The 24398-nt window shown below is 36.4% G+C and overlaps 1 protein-coding gene across 2 annotated transcripts; it reads right to left on the bottom strand.

The window, feature by feature from the left end:
• Positions 1-13113: 13113 nt before the first annotated feature.
• On the bottom strand, positions 13114-23223 carry abcf2b (ATP-binding cassette, sub-family F (GCN20), member 2b). 2 transcript variants are annotated; one of them, XM_048184738.1, is made up of 15 exons: positions 23067-23223; positions 21886-22041; positions 19846-20058; positions 18685-18867; positions 18338-18509; positions 17843-17938; positions 17527-17629; positions 16768-16863; positions 16513-16632; positions 15967-16056; positions 14636-14746; positions 14472-14534; positions 14090-14218; positions 13776-13979; positions 13114-13658 (listed from the first exon to the last, which is right to left on the bottom strand). In XM_048184738.1, the coding sequence occupies exons 2-15, from the start codon at positions 22037-22039 to the stop codon at positions 13542-13544; spliced, it is 1851 nt and encodes a 616-aa protein (XP_048040695.1). In that variant the 5' UTR covers positions 22040-22041; positions 23067-23223; the 3' UTR covers positions 13114-13541. The 2 variants fall into 2 exon arrangements, with proteins under 2 accessions (XP_048040695.1, XP_048040696.1); XM_048184739.1 differs by having other exon boundaries at positions 21886-22058; positions 23067-23214.
• Between the last annotated feature and the right edge of the window lie 1175 nt (positions 23224-24398).

Genomic DNA, 24398 nt, shown 5'->3' with positions numbered 1-24398 from the left:
CGAGGTGCATCAATAGCGTTAAAGAACTCCACATTGTGACCGTCTCTGAACTTACAGATTTCCAGATCCTCCTAGAGCTTTAATCAGATCAACATCATATTTGGTCAGTCTAATCTAAAGTCCTTGGCGACGTTAAATTGTGAAGATCTAAAGTTTTCGCTGAAGGACGTGTCTGACGGCCTGACAGAATTCGATGTTTCGCCATAAAACAGGAAGCTTTTGTAACTCAGGCATACAATGCCAAACTTTTTTTTACAATCTACCCACGAAGCGTTCTCAGGACCTTGCGCAACGTTCCCTAAAAGTTCTCTAAAGGTGATGACGATTCTGAACCTTTACAGAACATTCGGGATGTTCCTAAAACGTCCTCTTTTGGTAACGAAAGTGCTGCAGTTCAAGGTTCCTTATATGACTTTAGGGGGACGGAAATGGCAAAAACTGCAAAAATAATAATAATAATAAAAAACAAAATAATATCTCACTTCCTGTTGGGTTCTCACACCATCGGTGCCCTAATTAATTTTTATTAATATTATTATTATTATTATTATTAATTTTCAATACTGATCTTGCATAGCCTACTTCTCAACGCCCCTGTTTAACAGCATGTATTTGGAGGTAGTTAAGATGACTTAAACGTTGATTAACTTTTAATTCAACAAAAATATCAACAAAAATATTCAAATAAAACTATGAAAATGACATGCTAGTAAAATAATAATAATAATAATAATAATAAAGCAAGAGAAGTTGCGCCGACCAGCTTGTAGCTTTATTTCTCAAATCCCCCAGTAGTCTGCACTATAGAGGTCTATGAGAGAAAACATCACAGAGGAAGTGGGAAAAAACACTCTTCAAAACTGGCATTGTCACTCCATTTTATTTTTCAGTGACACTCTGAATTTGAAAACAAGAGAAATTAGACAATGAATATAATTTAATCTCAAATAGTTTTGCTCCTAACATTTTGATTTCTATTAGTAATTGTCATTTGGATATTAATTCTACAAAATTCAACAGTATGTCCAACATTTATTCCAATGTAAAACCAAAAATGTTTAGTACAGGCAGGCAGTGTGAGAATCATGTTCACAAGTTTTATTAGTCTTGGACTTTGATTAGTCTTTCATCTCTAAAGATATCTACAGAAAAAAAAGAAATACACAAGATTAATTTATTTCACCTAAACATATTTGTTTGATAATATCAAAGGGGAGAGAAAGATTTAAATTACCGGTGGTTCTTCAGGTTTTACTGTGACGATCTCTTCCACATCAACGTCATTATCGGATCCTGACAGATCCATGTCGTCGGTTGCCTATAGTAATTAAATCAGAGAAATCAAAAGCTTTGTTCCTCCTGCTTTTAAACTCAGAACACACTAGCTTGGATCAATCATTTACCAGAAGTACTCCAAACATAAAAAGTGAGATAATTATCTAAGGGTATGACATTAAATGAAATGGCTAGACACAGAAGAGAGATACATCACCTCACTATCCATCACTGCATTCGGTATATCCTCTTCTTCCACGGATAAGGAGCTAAAAGGCTGAGGGGAAAAAAAAATCTTTAAAAAAATTGTGTATAAAACACAACCGCTAGATGTCAGCGTTATCTCAGTAACTTTTTTTTACAATCTACCCACGAAGCGTTCTCAGGACATTGCGCAACGTTCCCTGAACGTTCTCTAAAGGTGATGACGATTCTGAACCTTTACAGAACATTCGGGACGTTCCTAAAACTATTATCTAAGGGTATGATATTAACTGAAATGGCTAGACACAGAAGAGAGATACATCACCTCACTATCCATCACTGCATTCGGTATATCCTCTTCTTCCACGGATAAGGAGCTAAAAGGCTGAGGGGGGAAAAAAATCTTTAAAAAATTGTGTATAAAACACAACCGCTAGATGTCAGCGTTATCTCAGTAACTTTTTTTTTACAATCTACCCACGAAGCGTTCTCAGGACATTGCGCAACGTTCCCTGAACGTTCTCTAAAGGTGATGACGATTCTGAACCTTTACAGAACATTCGGGACGTTCCTAGAACTATTATCTAAGGGTATGATATTAACTAAAATGGCTAGACACAGAAGAGAGATACATCACCTCACGATCCTTCTCTGCACTCGGTATTTCCTCATCTTCCACGGATAAGGAGGCAACAGGCTGAGGGGGAAAAAAAATCTTTAAAAATATCTGTATAAAACACAACCGCTAGATGTCAGCGTTATCTCAGAAAGTAAACTGACGCGTAGCCTGCCCGGAGAAGCGCGAGGTGCATCAATAGCGTTAAAGAACTCCACATTGTGACCGTCTCTGAACTTACAGATTTTCCAGATCCTCCTAGAGCATTAATCAGATCAACATCATATTTGGTCAGTCTAATCTAAAGTCCTTGGCGACGTTAAATTGCGAAGATCTAAAGTTTTCGCTGAAGGACGTGTCTGACGGCCTGACAGAATTCGATGTTTCGCTATAAAACAGGAAGCTTTTGTAACTCAGGCATACAATGCCAAACTTTTTTTTACAATCTACCCACGAAGCGTTCTCAGGACCTTGCGCAACGTTCCCTAAAAGTTCTCTAAAGGTGATGACGATTCTGAACCTTTACAGAACATTCGGGATGTTCCTAAAATGTCCTCTTTTGGTAATGAAAGTGGTGCAGTTCAAGGTTCCTTATATCAGTGGTTCCCAAAGTCGGGGTCGCGACCCACCGGGGGGGTCGCGAGACAGTGAGGGAGGGGTCGCGAGATGATTTCCAGAAATAAAAAAAAAAAAAAAAATAATAATAATAATAATTAAACGATTAGAAAGAGTATATTCTATCAATAATTGTCACAAAATACTAAAAATAGTAGTTAAATTAAAAACAAAAACCATGCAAATAAAAAAAAAGCCATCAACCTTTCGAGTTTCCTTTCCTCGGCCGTGACTCCTGAGGTGATTACGACAGATTAATGACATAGTAGCAACAGCATCAGCTGCAGCAGGTCAGTTTACTGCAACATGTTAAACATTCAGACATGTGTCGAAATGAAACGTTGGTTAATATCGATCAAAAAAGACAACGCAGGGAGGCCGGCGGAGGAGAGCGGAGAAGCACGCGCTTCACATATGCCGCGTTTGCAGTGCGCAACTGCTCCATGGCTGTGTATCACAAACACAACATTTACTTATTTTTATTTCAAATCCAAAAGTTGTTACTGAATATGGCTTGTCAGCACAGCGATTCTCTTTGTATAGGCCTACACTATATTTCATAGATGTCACGTTTAAACGCACTATATTTAAACGTTTATTCATATCATACTTTATATTTATCTGAAGTAATACTTTAGATTTATATATTATGTTGCTTACGCAAGTGGCAAAACATTTTAACGTAAGCTTTATGTTAAAATCAAAAACGTTTTTTTTTTATAAAAAAAAACTTAAAATAGACAAAAACAGGCGACTCTCGTCTTTTCTTTCCTTTTAAATCTTTTTACAATAAATCCCTCAGGTCATAAAGAACTGTTTTTCCACCTTCACGAAGAGACGAGTGCTATTGTTTATGTCTCCTTGTTCACCTAAATGCCTGGTAAGGTGTTATTTTCCTTGCTTTACCCGAGGCAAAAATGCCGTGTTTAAACTGTGTAACAGAGACTTTGAACTATATGAATCTATGGTGAAATTACTAGTTTTTTCGCGTCAATACATGTTTATTTTAATGCGAACAGTGCGCTGTCGTTTTAATTCAGCGCTGTGCAGCACAGCAAAAATAGACTCGGCGCGTAAATGATCGCTGCACTGCTGCAGACGCACCGCTCCTGGAACGCACTGCCGGACCGCATCCGCGTGCAGTGTGAAATCCGTTAATATGGGCACAGAAAAAAATGCGCACTGCAAACAGGGTAGGCCTATGTGTGAAACATGCGTTAGTGCGTGTGCGCCTTTGTGCACAACTCATTAACCACCTCCGAGGATAGTGGGGGTCGCGAGTCACTGTCATCGTTATTTTGGGGGTCGTGGGCTGAAAAGTTTGGGAACTCCTGCCTTATATGACTTTAGGGGGACGGAAATGGCAAAAATAATAATAATAATAAAAAACAAAATAATATCTCACTTCCTGTTGGGTTCTCACACCATCGGTGCCCTAATTAATTTTTATTAATATTATTATTATTATTATTAATTTTCAATACTGATCTTGCGCAACGTTCCCTAAAAGTTCTCTAAAGGTGATGACGATTCTGAACCTTTACAGAACATTCGGGACGTTCCTAGAACTATTATCTAAGGGTATGATATTAACTGAAATGGCTAGACACAGAAGAGAGATACATCACCTCACTATCCATCACTGCATTCGGCATATCCTCTTCTTCCACGGATAAGGAGGCAACAGGCTGAGGGGGGGAAAAAAATCTTTAAAAAATCATAAACACATTTAATAATGAGCATTACTAGTAAGTTAATTTTCATATCTGTTTTGACTGTTGCAAACTGAAAGAAACACAGAAGAAAACAGATTTGCTGATCTCTTAATCATTATAGCGTACCAATAATGCTTGTTATGGACATCCAGAAAATTAGTCATATTCGTTTTATCTCAACCAAGTAAAATACATTTTAGATGGACTTCAAGAGTAGATTTTGCAAGTAAATTTGCAAGTTGTCATCTCACCCATGATGGAAGATTCCTTGACAAGGCTCCTTGTATAAGGATGAAAAGAAGGAAAAATTTGACCCCAGTGAAATGAAGGGCTGATTGCTTCATTGTAGCAGGATAACTTGATGTACAGTATCTGCTTCTGCTAAGAGTGAGGAAGTTACAGCAATATTTATATTGAACCCTTGTTAGGAAGTCGTGCAGTTGCAAGCAATGGCAAAATGTGCATGTGTCTGATAACGAATATGTTGCAAAAGAATGAGATAAGCATAATTAAAAACTTTTTAGGCAAGACACTTTCAATGAAACAATCAATTAATTCAATAGCAAGCAAGTAAACTATATATTTTTAAGAACAACTTTATATATAGCCTATATTGTTTATGGAGACGTGCATGAAATAGGATATTGGATGAAGGAATTTCTGACTTGTGTTTTTATTCTCACTTGTAACTGAACATACTTAACAAACACTGCTTTTACCATCTGCTGATTTACATTTGTAATCCAATCATGTATTTAAGTTTGTATTGTCTCAAAAAGCTTGTATCATCTCATATATTCATATACATCATCATATTGTGCAACTGAGCTAATGAATACAAATAATTTAAAATAATTTTTATGAGTGACAGGAAGTGTCAATTTCATTATAGTCACCTTTATAATTTTTTCATCTTAAGCTTCAAAGAAAAGAAGAATGAAAATGTTTAGTGCGCTGAATCTTGTTCAAGTATTTTTCCTCCAAATATTTATTTGTATTTATTGTTCAATTGGGTGTCACAGTTGTGTTGTTTACGCACAAATGTGACGGATTTTACTGAAAATAACATTTCAGGTGTTCAATGTAATACATTTTTATTCAATAATATATTTTTATTTTGAGAGAATTTCATGGTATTAATTAATATTGGGGGATTGCAGTGATTTTCTGCTGCCATTGTTTTCCTTGGATTTGCTTCAGTTCCATGCAATTTTAAGCTTTTCTTGGTTCATTCCATGTTTTACAGGCAACCTCTCTCATGCTAATTCAGATTTGCACAGTTGGTTTTAAATGAATCTGGTTTATTTTAAGACTCCGTAGTCGTTTTAGTAATCTGTACTTAAGCTGTGTTTCAGAAAGACATTTTTTAAACCACAATGAACTATTCTGGATCAAGGCCTATCCTGGCTTAATTTAAACCCTGTCCGGGAAACCGCCCCTAACAGATCTCTCTAGATCTCAGCATCTTCACTTATTATAAACCACTCTGACTTTATTTCTTTCATACAAAACTTCTTAATGAGGTGTTGATGTTTTATTGAAAATAATAAAGTTTGAAGTCAGCGTTATGGAGGTATAAGCGCTTGCTTTAGTTGGGCTCCTGACCCTTGACACTAACTTTAATTTTTCTCCAATTGTTGTAACTGTGTGTTTCTAAAGCACATTTATTATGAAAATAAATTTGTTGATAACTTCATCATACAGAGTGGTCTTATTCACTGATCTCTGAATATTGGATTCCTTTCATTTTATTGTAGCCCTATAATACCACATAAAATCCTGTCCTGTTTTGATATTTTCACATTTGATGTTTTTATCATTGTGCAGAAATTATTCAGACAATTATTCATGTAGACTCACTCACACAGACATCAAGATTCTACGTATGATCCTCAACAATGGTGACAAAAATTTCAGATAAACAGATTAACTCTGAGCGTCACAAAAAAGAATTTTGTTTATTGTCATCATTGTTGAGATTCATAATGTCTGTGTGAGTCTAAAAGACACTGCTCAAAACTCTGTATAATGAATTTAAAAAAAAAAAATCACGAAATAATTAAAAAATTAACTGTTTCTTAAAGCAAAACTAACTGTTAATACATTCATAGTTTAGACTCTGGAGAAAATCAGGGCACACCATGACGATTGAATCACCAGCACTAAACAACATTCATCAGTTCAGACTTTCTCTTGCGTTTGGCGCTATAACAAACATGTTTTGGAAACACAGTTAAAGCAACCAGAGAAAATCTAAAGGTAATATATCAAGAGTCAAGAGCCCATCTAAAGCAAATGCTCACCTCCATAATGGTGACTTCAAACTTTATTATTTTCTAAAAAACACCCACGCAGAAGGCGACGTTCTCGTAACCTTGCGCAACTTTGTCTAAAAATTCTCTAAAAGTGACAAAAATTCTGAACCTTTATAGAACATAAAAACGTCCTCTTTTGGTAATGAAAGTGCTGCAGTTCAAGGATCCTTATATGACTTTAGGGGGACGTTCCATTTTGGTTATTCTACTATGGTCACATAAGAATGTTACAAAGAGGACATTGGGGACATTAACAGAACATTCCCACACAGTCCTCTGTTGGTCATTTAATAACGTTCCCGATACGAGTTTAGGGGAACGTTCTGTTTTGGTTATTTTATGGTCGCGCGAGAATGTTACAGAGAGGACATTTGGGAAGTTAATAGAACGTCCTACACAGTAAAATCCCCAGAGCTAAATCAGCTCTGGTCAGAATACATTTGAGTACATCCCTCAAATGTACATCCCTCTCTAAATAGTGTTAAAGTAACACTAAAGCAGAGTTAAAGTTAATGAGATAATTAAGCAATTAATTAACTGATGATTGAACATTAATGATGAACACCTGCTGTTAACAAGCAGAATCACTGAAGAAAAGAGAAACACAACTACATCTGACTTCAGTCACAGCCTTAGATGAAATCAACTGAAGATGAAACACATTAAATCTCTCAAGATCTGATTAATAGATCTGATTCACTTATTACTAACCAGATTGATTTTATTTCTGTCACACGTCTAAATAAGTTCTTATTGAGAATTAACAGAGGTTTGATGTTGATGTTTTATTGGTCAAAAAAGTATGCCACCATCATGGTGGTCAGGGTTTGCTTTAGTTGGGCTCTTGACCCTTTTATGTCTTTAAAACATTTTGGTTTGAGTAATCGCAATAGTGTTTCACAAGAAACCCTTATACATTGCTGAATCAACAGACTGAAGGAGCAGATCAGCTTGAAATTTACTGAAAGCCATTTCAAATGAATATCACAAAGAGGTCTATTTTGTTTCTTGACTGAGACTTGGCTATTAACACACACAAAAAATTCCATTAAATGCCATCTTAACTCTTCAGTGCTAAAATTAAGCAACTATTCAGGCTTATCCATGAAAATATAGCATACGATCCTCAACAGTGGTGACAATAATTATTAATACTGCAGTGCATGATGGGAGTTGCAGCGTGAAGCGTTTTTCTTTTATCACCATTGTTGAGATTCATATGCTGATTCTTGATGTCTGTGTGTGTGTTTAGGTGATTCAGTAGTTGAATTTTTTTTTTATGCATTACACGGTTTTAAAATTATTCAACATGTCTGTTTGCTGCAACACTTTTTTTTCCTCTCCTTATGCTGTAGTTTCACAGGGCTGGTAATGTAAAAGTAAATATGCAAAAGTATAAATGACAAAATATGAGCAGTTGCTTTGGATTCAATCCAGAAATCTCACAATGATTATCATATAAAAGCAGCTAACATCTGCTCACTGTAAGGCACTGACCTCACTGCTTTACAATAGCATACACGTTGTTACAGAGAAAAATCTAACATTGGAAGTCAATGGTCAAGAGCACAACTTAAGCAAATGCTGATCTTCTTCATGGTGGCCTCATTTAATTTCTTTTCTTTTCTTTTCTTTTCTTTTCTTTTCTTTTCTTTTCTTTTCTTTTCTTTTCTTTACCAATAAACATCTGTTAATTCTTAATTCTGTAGATGTTTGAAAATAAAGTCAATCTGGTTAGTAATATGTGAAGTTGGTAATGCTGTTTGTGGAGTTGTTTAATCAGTTCCCAGAATGTTTAGAGACGGTCACGATGTGGAATGATATTTGGTGGACCTTCAGGGAACATTCAGGACGTTATGGGAATGTTTAGGGGACTATTACTATAGGACGTTCTGGTAACTTCCCAAATGTCCTCTTTGTAACGTTCTCACGTGACCATAAAATAACCAAAATAGAACGTCCCCCTAAACTCATATTGGGAACGTTATTAAATGACCAACAGAGGACCATGTGGGAACGTTCAGTCAATGTCCTAAATATCCTCATTGTAACATTCTTATGTGACCATAAAATTAACCAATTTGGAATGTCCCCCTAAAATCATATAAGGAACCTTGAACTGCAGCACTTTCATTACCAAAAGAGGACGTTTTATGAATGTCCCAAATGTTCTGTAAAATTTCAGAATTTTTGTCACTTAGAGAACGTTTAGGCAAAGTTGTGCAAGGTTACGAGAATGTTGCCTTCTACGTGTGTATTTTATAGAAAATAATAAAGTTTGAAGTCACCGTTATGGAGGTGAGCATTTGCTTTTGATTCTTGATATTTTAACATTAGATTTTTCTGGCTATTTTGACTGTGTTTCCAAATCATGTTTGTTATAGCAGCAAACACAAGAGAAAGTCTAAACAGATGAATTGTGTTGTTTAGTGCTGGTGATTCAATCATCATAGAGCATCCTGATTCACTGATCATCACCAGAGTCTAAACTATGAGTGTATTAAATGTTAGTTTTACATTAATTAATGGTTAGTTTTTTTTTTCTTTTTTTTGAGATTGATTTTTTTTTTTTTTTAGTTCATTATACAGAGTTTTGAGCAGTGTCTTTTAGACTCACACAGACATCATGAATCAGCGTATGAATCTCAACAATGATGACAAGAAACAAAAATCTTTTTTGTGACTTTAGTTGCTTGTTTTGTGACGCTCAGAGTCAATCTGTTTATCTGAAAATTTTGTCACCATTGTTGAGGATCATACACAGAATCTTGATGTCTGAGTGAGTGAGTCTACATAGTCCTGTCTGAATAATTTCTACACAATGATAAAAACTTTCAAAATATCAAAGACAGGATTTTATGCATTATAGCACTACAACAAGATGAAAGAAAATACATTAAGAGATCAGTGAATAAGACTACTGTTGATTAAATCATTTAAAATGATTTATGTTGATAAAATCATCAACAATGAGCAACCAAATCCATTTGATCAGATTTTTTTGTTCTCACAATTTTTTTCTTTGTAACAAATGGAAAAAATAAAATCAAACCATCAATGGTCAGAAGCCCAAAGCAAGTGCTTACCTCCGCAACGGTGACATTTATAAATTTTGATAAAACATCAACACCTCAGTTAAGATCTGAATGAAAGAAATAAAGTCAATACTGGTTTGTAGTAAGTGAAGATGCTGAGATCTAGAGAGATCTGTTAGTGTTTAATGTTGTTTCTGTTATCTGAGATTTGTGAGGTTACCATTGTGCTGGAGAGTAGAGCCTGTGCTTGTGCGTGTGCTGTTGTTTTTTTTTTGGTAAGACTTTTAATTAGTTTTTGTTTGAACAGCCACTTTTATTAGTCAATTTAGCTCTAATTTTAAATTAAATTTTTTGACAAGGGCAGCAGGGATGTTCTGAGAACAGTTCCACATAAAGTATGGTTCCCTAAACGTTCAGAGAACGTCTTGAATGTTCCCTGAAGGTCCACCAAATAACGTCCCCCAAACCTTAAAAGAACTTCACATCGTGACCGTCTGTGAACGTACTGGGAACGTTACTAGACAACGCCCTTAACACCAGTGGGGACGTTCCCAGAGTGTATATATGCACATGAATTTGTTCTTAACCTCATGCTAATGTTGATGAATTCGGAGTATTCTAAATGAGCGACCGCGTGCCCACGGGAAGTAATTTACATAAATCACGCATTCCACACACCATTTTCATTCGTCACTCTCAGCAAACATAACGCTCTCTAAAGACACGCTCTCTTCGAGCAATGCCAAGAGTGCCAACCTTAAGTTCAAACGCAATAAACACCTTTTATACAGACATTACAGACCTCTGATTAGCTACATATGTGTAAATACATCTGCAGTTTGAGCTATGACACACCTTTCCTTTTCTTACTGATAGGCCTTTATAAGATTAAATGTTGCCTATTTTAGATCTATAAGTTAATCTTAACAAGTTAATTTGGCCACCAAGAGTATGTATTTTTTTGTGTAGGAGTGGTTTCAGTTATTCCGACATTTTTTCGTAATTTAAAAATTTTACCCCTTGCCTTTAAAATCCAATTTCTGAAGGCAGATTAGTGCTATCTGGTGGGAGTAAAAAAAAGTAAGTAAAAAGTAAGTAAAAAAAAAAAAGAAGTAGGCTACTTTTGTGATGTGACCACTAGATTCCTATATAGCTCTATATAAAAAGGCCTATAAATTCTCTAGTTGTTTTTGGACATATATACTTAAGTTGTGTAATATTTGGATATATGTTAAATGTTCGCCTTCTAAGTGACTCCACCAAAACCACATTTCCGTATTCTCCAAAACGTTTACACTGTATGTCCTAAACCTTCCCTATTCTACTTACGGAAAAAATGGAACTGGATCTGCGTTCGTTCCGTAAGTATAATAGGGAAGGTGTAGGACATGCAGCGTAAACTTTTTGGAGAATACGAAAATGCGGTTTTGGCGGAAGCACTTAGAAGGCGAACATTTGTTTATATATAAAGCATATACATTTACATTTTTTTCAAAAATGACCAGTTGTTTCGCTAGATAAGACCCTTATTCCTCGTCTGGTATAGTTTAAAGCCCTCTGAAGTTGCATTGAAATTGTAATTTTGACCTTCAACCGTTTGGAGGCCATTGAGGTCCACTATAAGGAGAATAATCCTGGTATGTTTTCATCAAAAATCTTAATTTCTTTTTAATTGAAGACATGAACATCTTGGATGACATGGGGATGAGTAAATTGTCAGGAAAAGTTTAAAAGTGGACTAATCCACAGTGTAAAACGTCATTTCCTGTTGCCCACAGGACTATGACTATGCTATGACTGTAACTGAATATTGCATTGTAGGTGTGTTCAGGTCAGGACTCTAATAAAACATGTTAAGTTTGGGGCAGATCGGACATTGTATGTCTGAGTTACAACAACTTCCTGTTTCATGGCGAAACATCGAATTCTGTCAGGCCGTCACGGACACGCCCTTCAACGAAAACTCTAGATTTTTGCAAATTAACGCCGCCAAGGCCTTTAGATTAGACTGACCAAATATGATGTTGATCTGATTAAAGCTCTAGGAGGAGTTCGTTAAAGTACGTCTGGAAATGGCAAAAACTGAAAAAATTTTGCAGACAAAATTCAAAATATCTCACTTCCTGTTGGGTTTACAGATTTTGCACCCACGGACATTTTTGTAGGTATTGGGCTGTTACATCTGTCTACCGAATTTCATACCTGTTCGTGAAACGTAGCGCGAAGGGAAGTAGCGTGAAATTTTGTAGATGGCGCTATCGAGCCATTTTGCCACGCCTAATTCTGAAACCAATATCAGATGTAAATTTTCACCACTTCTGACACGTGTGCAAAGTGACCCTCAAAAATGCGATTCATTTCGGAGCAGAATAATAATTGACTGAGCAATTCCAATAGGCCCTCAGGCCCTAATGACCAGAAATGCTTTATCAGAGCTTGATTAACCTGATTTCAACCTCTTATTTGAGTCTTCTGGCTGGCTGACTGAATTTTGCCATATTGTTAGCCACAGCAGTTTATTTGTGTATGTACAACAGTGTGTTGTGTGTGAGTGGGTGTATGTTTTGTACTCTTGCTATTTTAGAGTGTCACCCCCCAGCTTTGGCAAAGCTATAGTAGTTTGTGTGGATGTGAGGGTGTATGTGGAGGATAATGCACATCACCCTCATCCTCCCAATCAAACACCGCACACTCCTCTTACCGTATAAGCTAACAAATGAATATAGTGGGAAACATAATGAGTGCTGCAGAAAGACAGAGACGAGATTGGACGAGACAACCACAAGACTGGAGACAGCTGAACATATGCATGTTTACCCCCTAAATGGGGAGGATGTTCCAAGAAAGAGGGTCTTATCAGATTTAGCAAAGAAAATCTTTACAAAATTTGTCCCCAAAGTATGGCCAAGAAAGAGAGAAATACACACTCACACACAGTGTGTGCAGAAACATTTTCCTAACAACGTAAACCTGCATGACTTGGTATTTTATGAGAGAAAGGGTGGTGCTGCTCACTAGAACTGATAAATGTAACTCATTGCTCAACATTGTACCTTGAGTAACCACTTAAAAATATTTAGAAATCATGATATTGCATCATAGCTTGTTGTTTTGCTAAGCTACAATATGATTCTCTTCACAGATACAAGCAAAGCTACGGATTTTAATGTATGTGTAAACTAAGCAACAACACAGTTTTGCCTGATGTAGTGTTTTTTTCCTCAGCTTTTGCCTAAATAATGCCACAGAATGGTAACAGAGGAAGGTCTTAGCAGCATGCTTTGTTGTTCCAAGTGTATGTGCATTCACATGTACGCATTATTCACACATCACACTGCTCAGTTTAAAATGGTATTTTATGTCTACATTCATTATTTTGGTATGAACACTGTCTGTAATGTTTTGATGTAGGATATTCTGAAAATTGCTTTCTGAATACCATGATGTTTTCTACTGTTCTGCACCAACATAACTGAATGTACTTAATCCAATAAACCATTATTGCCTTTACAATATTAAATAAAACAGACTTGCTGATTCTGGGAAATGAGAGGTGCATTGAAATATATAAGACCAGGGAACGCTTAATGATAGCTCTTGAGGAAGTTGTCAACAATCCTAGATGACAGTATAATGGAATGCAATCCACATCAACAGCTAAGAAACTGGGGTTCACTGTCTGATTCCATCAGTCATGCACATCTGGGAAATAGAGGAGAGTAAACAATCCATGATGGAAAAGTTTGTTTGTCCAGCTCATGGATTTTTAAATATCATGAGTCTGTCTGTCAATTTTTAATTTCAAGTGCTCTTTGTAAGCCAAAATGTCCCCGTTCCATTTGGTGATGGTCTGCTTCTCACAAACCCAAATTTCCTGAGCCACCTAGAATGAGATAAAAAAAATCCAGATCACCGTCAATTGTAAAACATAAATACTAGTAATTAGATATACTAATAATGTGATCTGATCCATTTACTGGCTTTGTACTATAAGACATACCTGCTGAATAAGTCTGAAGTCGTGGCTAACTAGCATCATTCCTCCCTCAAACTCATTGATGGCCTCAGCCAGAGCATCAATTGTCTCAATGTCCAAGTGATTAGTTGGCTCATCCAGAAACAGCATGTGGGGATTCTGCCATGCGAGCCAGGCAAAACACACCCGACACTTCTGGCCATCTGACAAGTTCCTGATGGGACTGACCTGTGTCGGAGGGATATGACAGATAAAACAGAACAAAATAAGTACAGCGTTCAAAAGAATGTAGCACTTACGTTAACACCCCTGCATATTAAACACAACCACACACATACCTGCTGCTTCCCTGTCAGGCCGTAACGTCCAATGATCTTCCTCATCTCCTCTTTCTCTTTGATTTCTGGGAAACACTTCATCATGTACTCCAGAGGAGACAGGTCAAGCTCTAGCTGCTCAGTCAGATGCTGCAGGACAAACACAATTCAAGAGCACTAACTGTACAAACAATTGCCAATATTAATGTATGCGCTTATGTCAAATTATGAATAAATGTAAATATTTTTACTATATTTGGCTTTCAGAACTGTAAAAAAGGCATTTAATATGTATCTATGTATATACATAGATATCTAAGACATATAAATGTTATGAAACGGGCAAGAACAACACAAGTACTAAGTCAACTAATCATACTCAGTATTTCTATGAAGACGGTACCTGGTGATACCTGCCAATCTTGACATGTGAATGCTTTCTTATCATTCCGTCTGTGGGGAGAAGCTGCAAGAGACAAAAACACAAGCCAGCTAGTGAATTTAAAACTGATATACTTTTTAGAAGAAGACGTTTAACTGTCAAATCAATCTTTTTTCATAACTGACCTCTCCCATTAGCAGCTTGAGAAGTGTGGACTTCCCTGCCCCATTGGGACCCACAAGCGCAACTCTTGTGTCCAAGTCAATGCCAAACTCCAAGTTCTTATAAATAAAATGCTGTAAAAAAAAAAAAAAAAAAAAAAAAAAGTAAATAAAAATAAACAAACAATTTCATAATACACTACCATTCAAAAGTTTGGGATCACCAAGATATTTAATGTTTTTAAAAGAAGTTTCGTCTGCTCACCAAGGCTGCATTTATTTAATTAAAAATACAGTAAAAACAGTAATATTGTGAAATATTATTACAATTTAAAATAACTGTTTTCTATTTGAATATATTTTACAAAGTAATTTATTCTTGTGTTGGCAAAGCTGAATTTTCAGCATCATTACTCCAGTCTTCAGTGTCACATGATCCTTCAGAAATCATTCTAATATGCTGATTTGCTGCTTTTGCTGCTTTTTTTTCAGTATTCTTTGATGAATAGAAAGTTCAAAAGAACAGTGTTTATTTGAAATATAATCTTTTGTAACATTATAAATGTCTTTACTGTCATTTTTGATCGATTTAATGCATCCTTGCTGAATAAAAGTATTAATTTCTTTAATTTCTTTTCAAAAAAAATAAAAATAAAAATTCTTACTGACCCTAAACTTTGGAACGGTAATGTATAATGTTACAAAAGCTTTGAATTTCAGATAAATGTTGTTCTTTTGAACTTTCTATTCATCAAGGAATCCTGAAAAAAAAAGTACACAGCTGTTTTCAACATTGATAATAATAATAAATGTTTCTTGAGCAGCAAATCAGCATATTAGAATGATTTCTGAAAGATCACGTGACACTAAAGACTGGAGTAATGATGCTGAAAATTCAGCTTTGCCTTTACAGTAATAAATTACTATATTACTAGAACTATTACTATAAGTTAATATATTCAAATAGAAAACAGTTATTTTAAAAATTGTAATAATATTTCGCAACATTACTGTTAAGTAAAAACAGTTTTTAGGTTTTTAAGTACTGTATTTTTAAGTAAATAAATATAGCCTTGGTGAGCAGACGAAACTTAAACTTAAAAACATTAAAATCCCAAACTTTTGAAACTAAGATCCCAAACTTTTGAACGGCAGTGTATATATTTGCGTGTACCACTGTTATTGTTATGGCTGTGGTGTGTACTTCACTATTCTCATAGAATTAGAACGCTTATTAAAACTTTAGGACAACATAGAACTGCATATGACAGCATACAATAGGAGTGCTAAACAAAAATGAATATCCCAAACAGACAATACTGTGTAAATGAGCAAGCAACAGGCCGCTGACTCACTGTGTCACTGGAGTATCTGAAGCTGACATTCTGCACCATGATGACAGGAGGCGGGATCTTCCCACAAGGTGGAAAATAAAATGACAAGGTCTGAAGGATAAAAGTGTGGTTAAAACTGATGAACACCTGGCAATGATTTCATCTTTAAAAGAAAACTCGGTGCCATCTAGAACCCAAGGCTTAAGCTGTTAATGGTCACCACAGCAAATGTCTGCCTAGTAAACTGTTTAATAAATTACAGAATCTATTTTTAATAGATTCTTAGTTCAAATCTACATTATTGCAGAAAAACAACTGTTTTTACCAAAACTGTATCAAAGTGACAAAAAAATAAATAATGTGGGTTTTTTTTGCTTTTGTTTTTTCTTGTCTAAACGGTTCTCGTTATTCACTTCTTTTATCTTGGTCATTGCATTGGTCAACTGAACAAAAAGAGCATTTCAAAACTGATGCTTTATGCTGATAACAGGTGTTGGGTAAGAGAAAATGACATGCAAGAATGCTACAGTGTGTGAGTGTTGATGTGTGCTTGTTTGTGAGACAAACCTTGTCATTCACCACACGAGCGGTTAGGCCAGAGGCCACCATTTTCTGTAGTGTTTTTTCTTTGCTTTGAGCCTGGCGGGCTAGCTTTGCAGAGCCGTGCCCAAAACGGGCAATATAGTTCTACAGGAGATGAAGGGAGTGAGTTTGACATTAATTTTGCAATGGCACACCTCTAATGAATATTTCTCTGGCAACAGTGCAATAAAAGAAAGATGAAAGTAGAGAAAGTGCAGTTCAAAGCCTGCGCCCTTTCACCTTCATGTGAGCTATCTGGTCCTGCTCCCAGTTGTACCTCTTCATCTGGTTTTCCTCCAGTTCCTCCCTGGTCTTCACATACTGGTCATAGTTACCCTAAAAACAAACTTTTTTATTACATACAGCACACACTTTACCGCTCTCATGCTGTACCTTTGTTACTGTTAATATATGAGGAGTGTGCCAATAAACATGACTTGGGACCAGCAACAGTTCATAATTAGCAACAGTAATAAAAGCATCAGATTTCAGGCCTTTTAAGGCTTGACAAGTACATAAGCAATACAGACTTTTGGAGACAATAAAGCTTTTGCATCAAACCTCCTAAACATTAATGGAGCTTCATTCATGAGTCTCTCAGTTGGATTCACTGCATATTTTCAAAAAAGGTGTGACGTTACATTACACTTAAAAAAAATAAAATTCTGTCATAATTTTCATTAATGCATGTTGTTCCAAACATGAATTTCTTTCTTCTGTGGAACATAAAAGAAGATATTTCTATTTCCATTGTGTTGGCAAAAAACATTAAGACATTTCTCAAAATACTTTCTTTTATGTTCCACAGAAAAAAGGTCACTCAGTTCAGAGCAAGGCTGAGTAAAGGATGACAGAGTCTTTATTTTTGGACGAACTATCTCTTTAAATGCATTCAATAGATTCTCCAAATATTAAACTCTAGGCACCCCCCCCCCCCCCAAAAACAAAACAAAAACAAAAACAAAAAAACAAAAACGTGACCACTGTTACAACACTCACAGTGTAGTATTTGAGCTTCCTCTGGTGGAGATGAATGATGTTCGTGCACACACCATTAAGAAAGTCTTGAGAATGTGAGATGAGTACAAGGATTCGCTTAAAACTGAAAGAAAAAAAAGTTGTTAGACATCATAAGAAAAACATTCTTTTTAAAAATATCTTGTTTCAAAAACATCACTTCGTCAACTTGAGCAATAATTCCTAGGCATTTGTCTTAATTATTTTTTTTTTTAAGCAGTTTCTGTGCATGAAAATACCATCATGTTTAATTATTGGCACAATAAAAAATCTAATGAACGGTGAAAACAGTGCTCACGACTTGAGTTCTTCTTCCAGCCACACACAGGCATCCAAATCTAGGTGGTTAGTAGGTTCATCTAACAACAGCATGAAGGGCTTTATGAACAGGGCTCTGAAAGAGGGAAATTAGACAAAGGGAGACTTAAGAATGTAGGAAATGCACTATTATTTGTGTATGCATTAAATTGGTAAACTATAATTTGACCAGAGATGATTTTCATCCACTCATTAAGTGAAGATGACCAATCAAATCCATGAAATGAGCTTTTCATTATAATGAAAATATAATACTTTGAATAAAATTAACTAGGAAAATGTTAATGTTTGAAGATGTTTTTACAAAATTAACAACAAACTGCACTCTGCATAAAGACTGGACTGACGTTTAACAGAAGGATGAACAAAATCATATTCTTATCCTTTTTTAAAACATTTTCAACACTACTTCTATGAGTATATAAAGATAATTCCGTTCTGACACTGAAAAGACATTTAAAGGCCATTTTCATACCTGGCAAGGGACACACGCATCCTCCAGCCTCCACTGAAATCTTTCAGTTTTTTTTTCTGCATAGCAGGGGTGAAACCCAGTCCAAAGAGGATTCGTGAGGCTCGAACTTCAGCTTTGTCTGCGTCCAACTCCTCCAAACGCTCATAGATCTCCATCAGCTTCTCACACTCAGCTGTAGTGAGGAGAAGAGCAGAGAAAATAGGCCAAGGAATAATAATGTATAACAAATGATAAGAGTTGAATAGCCAGATTTATTTACTTGTAATATATTACAAATAGCAAAAACCTGATGCATGTGGGTATATGATGCAATGTGGACGAATGAATGAAATATGTGTGTAACTCACAGTCCTCATGAGCCAATCGCTCAGCCTCCTTTTCTAGCTTTATCCTCTCTTCATCAACCTCCATAACACATTGCAGTGCTGTTTTCTCACTAGGGGCCATCTCACGCGTGAGGTGGTAGATGTCTATGTGTTCTGGGATGGGAACTTCTCGGTGGCCAATAGCAGACAGGAGCATGGACTTGCCTGCAAAGAGTGTTCAAGAATATTCCCATTCATAGATGCCCCTAACCTCTCATTGTATTTCCTTATGAGAATTTTTTTGATAATTAATAGGTTACGGTAAATGAAATGGTTGCATGAGCTTCCCCAGCTATGGTGCAAAATCATACAAACTTTTACAAACAGCCCTTATGTACAAAGTAGGGATGCACCGATCATGAATTTTCATTGCCGATTCAGGTACCGGTTGCCTATCTTTTTTCTCCGTTTAAGCAAATTTATTTATTGTTTATTTGCTCTATATCTGTAGTCATTTGAAATTAGATTTCAACAAAGATGCTACACGCATGTAGCATTAGCAGTTGCTTTTGATTTAAATTAGATTGTATAATTTAAAGATTTAAAGCAAAAACAGAACAGTCTGACTTCAGATTTGTGAAATGATGCTACATAAGAGAGCAGACAGACTGAATGAACATGCAAATGCACTCTCTGACAGTAAGTGGTGCTTATGGAACAGCAGCGTTTTCTTTGGGTATCAATATACACAAAGCTATACCCTTTATAGCTTTATATGCTTTAACTGATATACACTTTATACAGAGGAAGGAGAAAAAGAAAATGCCATCAAAACTTTTCTGAAGACAGTCAGTTCACTTTAGAGATACATTAATATATTCGCATTTCTAATTCGTTATTTATATTTTTCTATATTTCGAGCATTGCAAAGCATAAGCTTGCTGTGCCTGGTACAGTATTTGCTCAGCTGGCACATCTGTGTTCTCTTCTTTGCATCCGTCTTCAGCATGACCCGTCTCTGGCCTGCATTAACATCCTGTTTACAGACATTTTGGGAAATTATTGCAATGCTGTTTGTGCGCAAGTCCAGAGATCGGCCAAAAAAAAAAAAAAAAAATTTATGGCCGATCAACCGGTGCATCTCTAGTACAAAGCATAAGAAGCAGTGGAAGTATCAGCTCCAATGTCACTTAACTTTCATACCTGTGCCATTGAGGCCAATGAGACCGTAGCGCCGGCCGGAGTTGAGCTCCAGGCTTGTGTCGCTCAGTAACTCTTGGCCATGAAAGGTGAGTGACAGACTGCTGATGTGAACATCAGTGCTGTTGGGGTGGGAGGCCAAGACGCCGGTCACTGCCCGTGCCTCCATCTTACGCATCTCAAACTCATCCAGCTCCTTAGCCAGAGCGGCGACATCTAAGGACAAAAGTGAAAAAAGTGACATAAAAATAAGTGGATGTAAGAGGAGAGCAAAGGTTATAAAGAATGTTTTAAGGAAAAAATTATTTGTCAAGAAAAATAATTGTTGACAAGTCATTGAATAATTAAACAATAATGCACACTTGAGTTGGTAATGCACGTTTTTTTTAGCACAGAGTCAATGTTCTTATACTACTGTTACCACACCTTAAAACATAGTTTAGATGTTTTATTTCAACACATTTGTTCAATTTTTGCCCTTAAAATGCTCGTGTGTAGGACTAATTTCTTACGCATCGCATCCCAAGCCTCCGTTGTTAATTAGAGAGAGAGAGATAAAGTGTGTGAACTACCTGAGTCTATGCGGCTCTCAACAGTGTTCTGTAGCAGCGACTCTCGACTAATAGCGAAGATGTGAGTTTAACTGCTTAAAAAAAGTGACGTTACTATCTCCATACTGAGAAATGTCAAGTAGCTTTTCAGTTGCATGCTAATTAATCAAAAGTCAATCATGGGGCAGCACTGACAACAAATTTCTGCGCGCGTGTATGTTTCTGGCTGTTTGTAAGTGTGCGTCTGTAGATTGCAGGAAAAAGAGAGCATGTTTTCTATAGATAATAAAAAGTAATTTAGAGGGAAAATAATGGAAATTGTTTGTCATTTTACCACATTGTTTAGCATATTGGTTCTTGGTCAGTGTCTTTGTGGGTCTTGGTTCATTTGCTAATGTAGGCTGTAGGGATCTTTGAAATAACAGAAATAATTTGGCGAAGTGATAAGGAACATTAATGTGGACGACAGAAATGGACCTACTTCATAGCTGTGCTTTTACTGGTAAACAACAGAACAGGTGTGCCCAATCCTGTTCCTGGAGAGCTATCTTCAGATCCAACACACCTGTCTGTAATTATCAAGCACTCCTGAAGATATTAATTAGCTGGTTCAATTGTGTTTGATCAAGGTTGGAGCTGAACTTTGCAGGAAGGTACATCTCCAGGAACAGGACTTGGCACCCCACCTTATAATGTTCAAAACAGCATTCAACAACCCTGTGGTATAAACGTTATTGCAGGCCTGGTTCTACGGTTCTGCTAAGCACCCTCAAATGCAAACAAGAGCACCCTTAGCTGATACTGTAATAATATTATATTGGCGAAACAGATTTGGTAAACGCTCAAGTGCGTATTTGTGTTTTCGTTCTGGTCAATGTCAAATGTTTCTATTTACAACATGATTTTGCAGCAGTGAGCAATGTAGCCAATCACAGGCATGTTAGCTGATCTCTTGAACGCAATGGCCAATCAGGGGTGTTTAAGTTAGAATGCGCTCACCGGAAAAAAATTTGTTCAACGCTGAGTTTGCACGCTCGCGAAGCCTCTCATTAACAAAGTGTAGACAAACACAACGTAAGAGACTAATTGTGCAGTGCAGACAACTATAACTGAGATGAGTTACAGCTTTTTAGTGATAATAAAGGATCACTAAAAAGCTATAATACACATTATAAGCTAATATACACATTACATCTGCACTTTACTAGAGCACCCTCGCTAATTTCAGAAGCACCCTCAGTGATTTGATTCTGGAACCGGGTCTGCGTTATTGTACAAAAATCATGCACAGCTGGTATTCAGTAAAAGGTCAAGTAAATTATATGTTATACAATAGCTACGTTTGTGTGTAAATAATGAGTCTGACTCTGTCAAGGGCCTTATGAGTGTGAACTGTCAAAATGTTGGAAGTGCACCGGGTGGGTTAATATAATCAGTTGTCCAAACGCCTCTTTCTCTCTTTTAACTTTAGGCAGCATTTTAATAAACACACCTCCATTTTCCTCCCCATTTGTTACTGCACCGTTGACCTGGCCGTCCGGAAGCTCTCCTTCTCCGTTCACCTCATCATGCTTTTTCGCACGCTGTCGAGCTTTGGCAGCCTCCTTCTTCTTTGCAGCCTTCTTCTTAGCAAGATCTGAGGGCATGGCTGTGGAGTACAATAACCTGTGAGGTTCAAAATGCCAAGTTACATCTTCTAACAATAATTTATAATATTTTCATACTCACATGAACTCGTTTATAAATTACCTTCCCACTACACAAAGATAAATACTGATACAATAAGTTGACCTCACATGATAGGATATACTGTAAATCAACAGCAATGATCTTGATAAAAAGTAGTTTGTGAATTTATATAAGGGCATTCTTTATATAAAGCTGTTTATAAGGTTTTTCACTACTCTGTGCAATGCATTAGCCAGGCAAATACTGCTCATTTTAAAAACCCAGAACGTGTCTGCTGTTTTGGGGTTCATTTCATACCCACATACAGTTTCCAATGGCTCAAGTAACCATTTTTAGTAAATGAACATCTCGGCCAGTAGTCCGAATGTCTTTTGAGAGGCTGATATGACCTTAAACTGTGTTAGTTTATGCAAACGAATCGTGTACATGTGAGCGAGGCGAGTGTCACTGCAGCTTAACTTCACATGTCACACCGCTATTCAACCAAGACAGGCTAGGCTAACTATTTAAAAAACAAAAACAACAGCGCTTTAAAACACGTAGCAATTTAAGCATTATACAGTGACTTAAAATAAACACCCCTGCAGTTTTAATGACCCAAATCAAAATCAGATGAATAACAAAATCATATATAACACATATATATCTCTTATGACAAAACACCGGCATAGGGCCTTGTTAGCCAACTATAGCGCTTTAGTGACATCTCCATTTGAGAGTTGTGGAGTTCACAATTTTATATAAAATACATAAATGTACAGTCGTGTGTGGCTTAATTTGTATCAAGGGTTATACTAGGCATCAGTGACATATTGAAATGACAGCAGGAGGCGTTCAGGGCCCGGCTTTCAGCTCAAACACAAACTGTACACGCTGGATATTACCTCACTTACAGTATATTTATGTCCCATATACGTAATGCTAGTTTCAAGAAGATACTGGCAGGCTGAAACAGAGTAAAAAAAGGGTGATTAATAGACATACCTTTCCGAGAGGAGCTAAGCGCGCAGGTCTCTGACACGCGCCCGGACAGGCACTGGCAGCCGCGGCTCGCGCACACTCGGCGCGCAGTGACCGTATTTGGTGAAGAGCAGATCACCGCCTGCTGGAGAGACGAGCCACGCTTCACCACTCTGATGATTACATATGCTGTAACTGCGTAATAAAAGCTTAAAGTGTAATAAACAGTGTTGGCCAAGTTACTCTAATAAAAAGTAATTCATTACTAGCTACTAATTACATCTTCAACAGTGTAGTTAGATTACTGTACTAATTAATATCTCTGAAAAAAGTATTGGATTACTTATTACTAATTACTTTCTAAATCCCATATCAACTTCACCCAGTTGAACAATACAAGGATAGACACGAAACTGTATACAATTGCATATATTATTCTTGAACTGACCAAACTGTGTAGAAGGTTACATTAAAAACATACATTTTAACATTAGATATTAAATTTTAGTTTTATATAGTCTATACACCACAGTATTTAATGCAATTACATCAGAAGTAGCCCTAACTGTAAATAATTTATAGAAAAATTAAGAGTAATCCCTTATGTTTTCAAGGGGAAAGTATTTAAATTGCAGTAATTAGATTACTTAGTAATTAATTGCACCCAACAGTCACTGAATGGTATTGAAAACAAAAATCAAGAATTTTAGTCTAATTTCATAAAAATGCAATGTCACAGCAATCAGTAGGCCTAATCGTGGAAAATGTTTGTGGAAAAATGAACAAAACGCAGTACAAGTAAAAGAAATAGTGTTAAAAAAGTTTTAAATTAAAAAGCATTTCAGGTGAATGCAGGGATGTATAAGAATTACACAACATTTAAAGTGATAGTCGTTATTTTCTCACTGGACCTAAACCTGTGCCTTTCTTACTTTTGTGGAACAAAAAATTAGATGTAAGCCAGAATGACATTTCCTTTTAATTGCATCTTTTTTCCCAATACAATCAAAATGAATAGTGACCAAGACTATCATTTAGCCTAAAAATCATTCAGATAAAGTCACAGATTTGTAACGACATGAGGGTGAGTAAATGGTGACCAAATCAAAACTAACTTTAAGTATCACTTAGGGGTATGTGTATTTACTTAAAGCTGCAATGTAATATTTTCTGTCCGCTAGAGGCCTATTCAGAACAAAGGCGTAGCTTGATGACGCCAAGTTTGAGCGCGGAATCTTGGGACATGTGGTCTCCATCTCAACGGACAGTGCAAAAGAATAGGGATAGAACTCGGGCAGAAATCATGTTCATGGATGCGATTATTAATGTTACTGTAGTATGAAGCAGAGCAGGACC

The sequence above is a fragment of the Megalobrama amblycephala genome, linkage group LG3 (assembly GCF_018812025.1).
Source record: "Megalobrama amblycephala isolate DHTTF-2021 linkage group LG3, ASM1881202v1, whole genome shotgun sequence".
Lineage (NCBI taxonomy): Eukaryota > Metazoa > Chordata > Actinopteri > Cypriniformes > Xenocyprididae > Megalobrama > Megalobrama amblycephala.
Note: the sequence above shows the minus strand (reverse complement) of the source record. Positions and strands in the feature narration are given on the sequence as shown.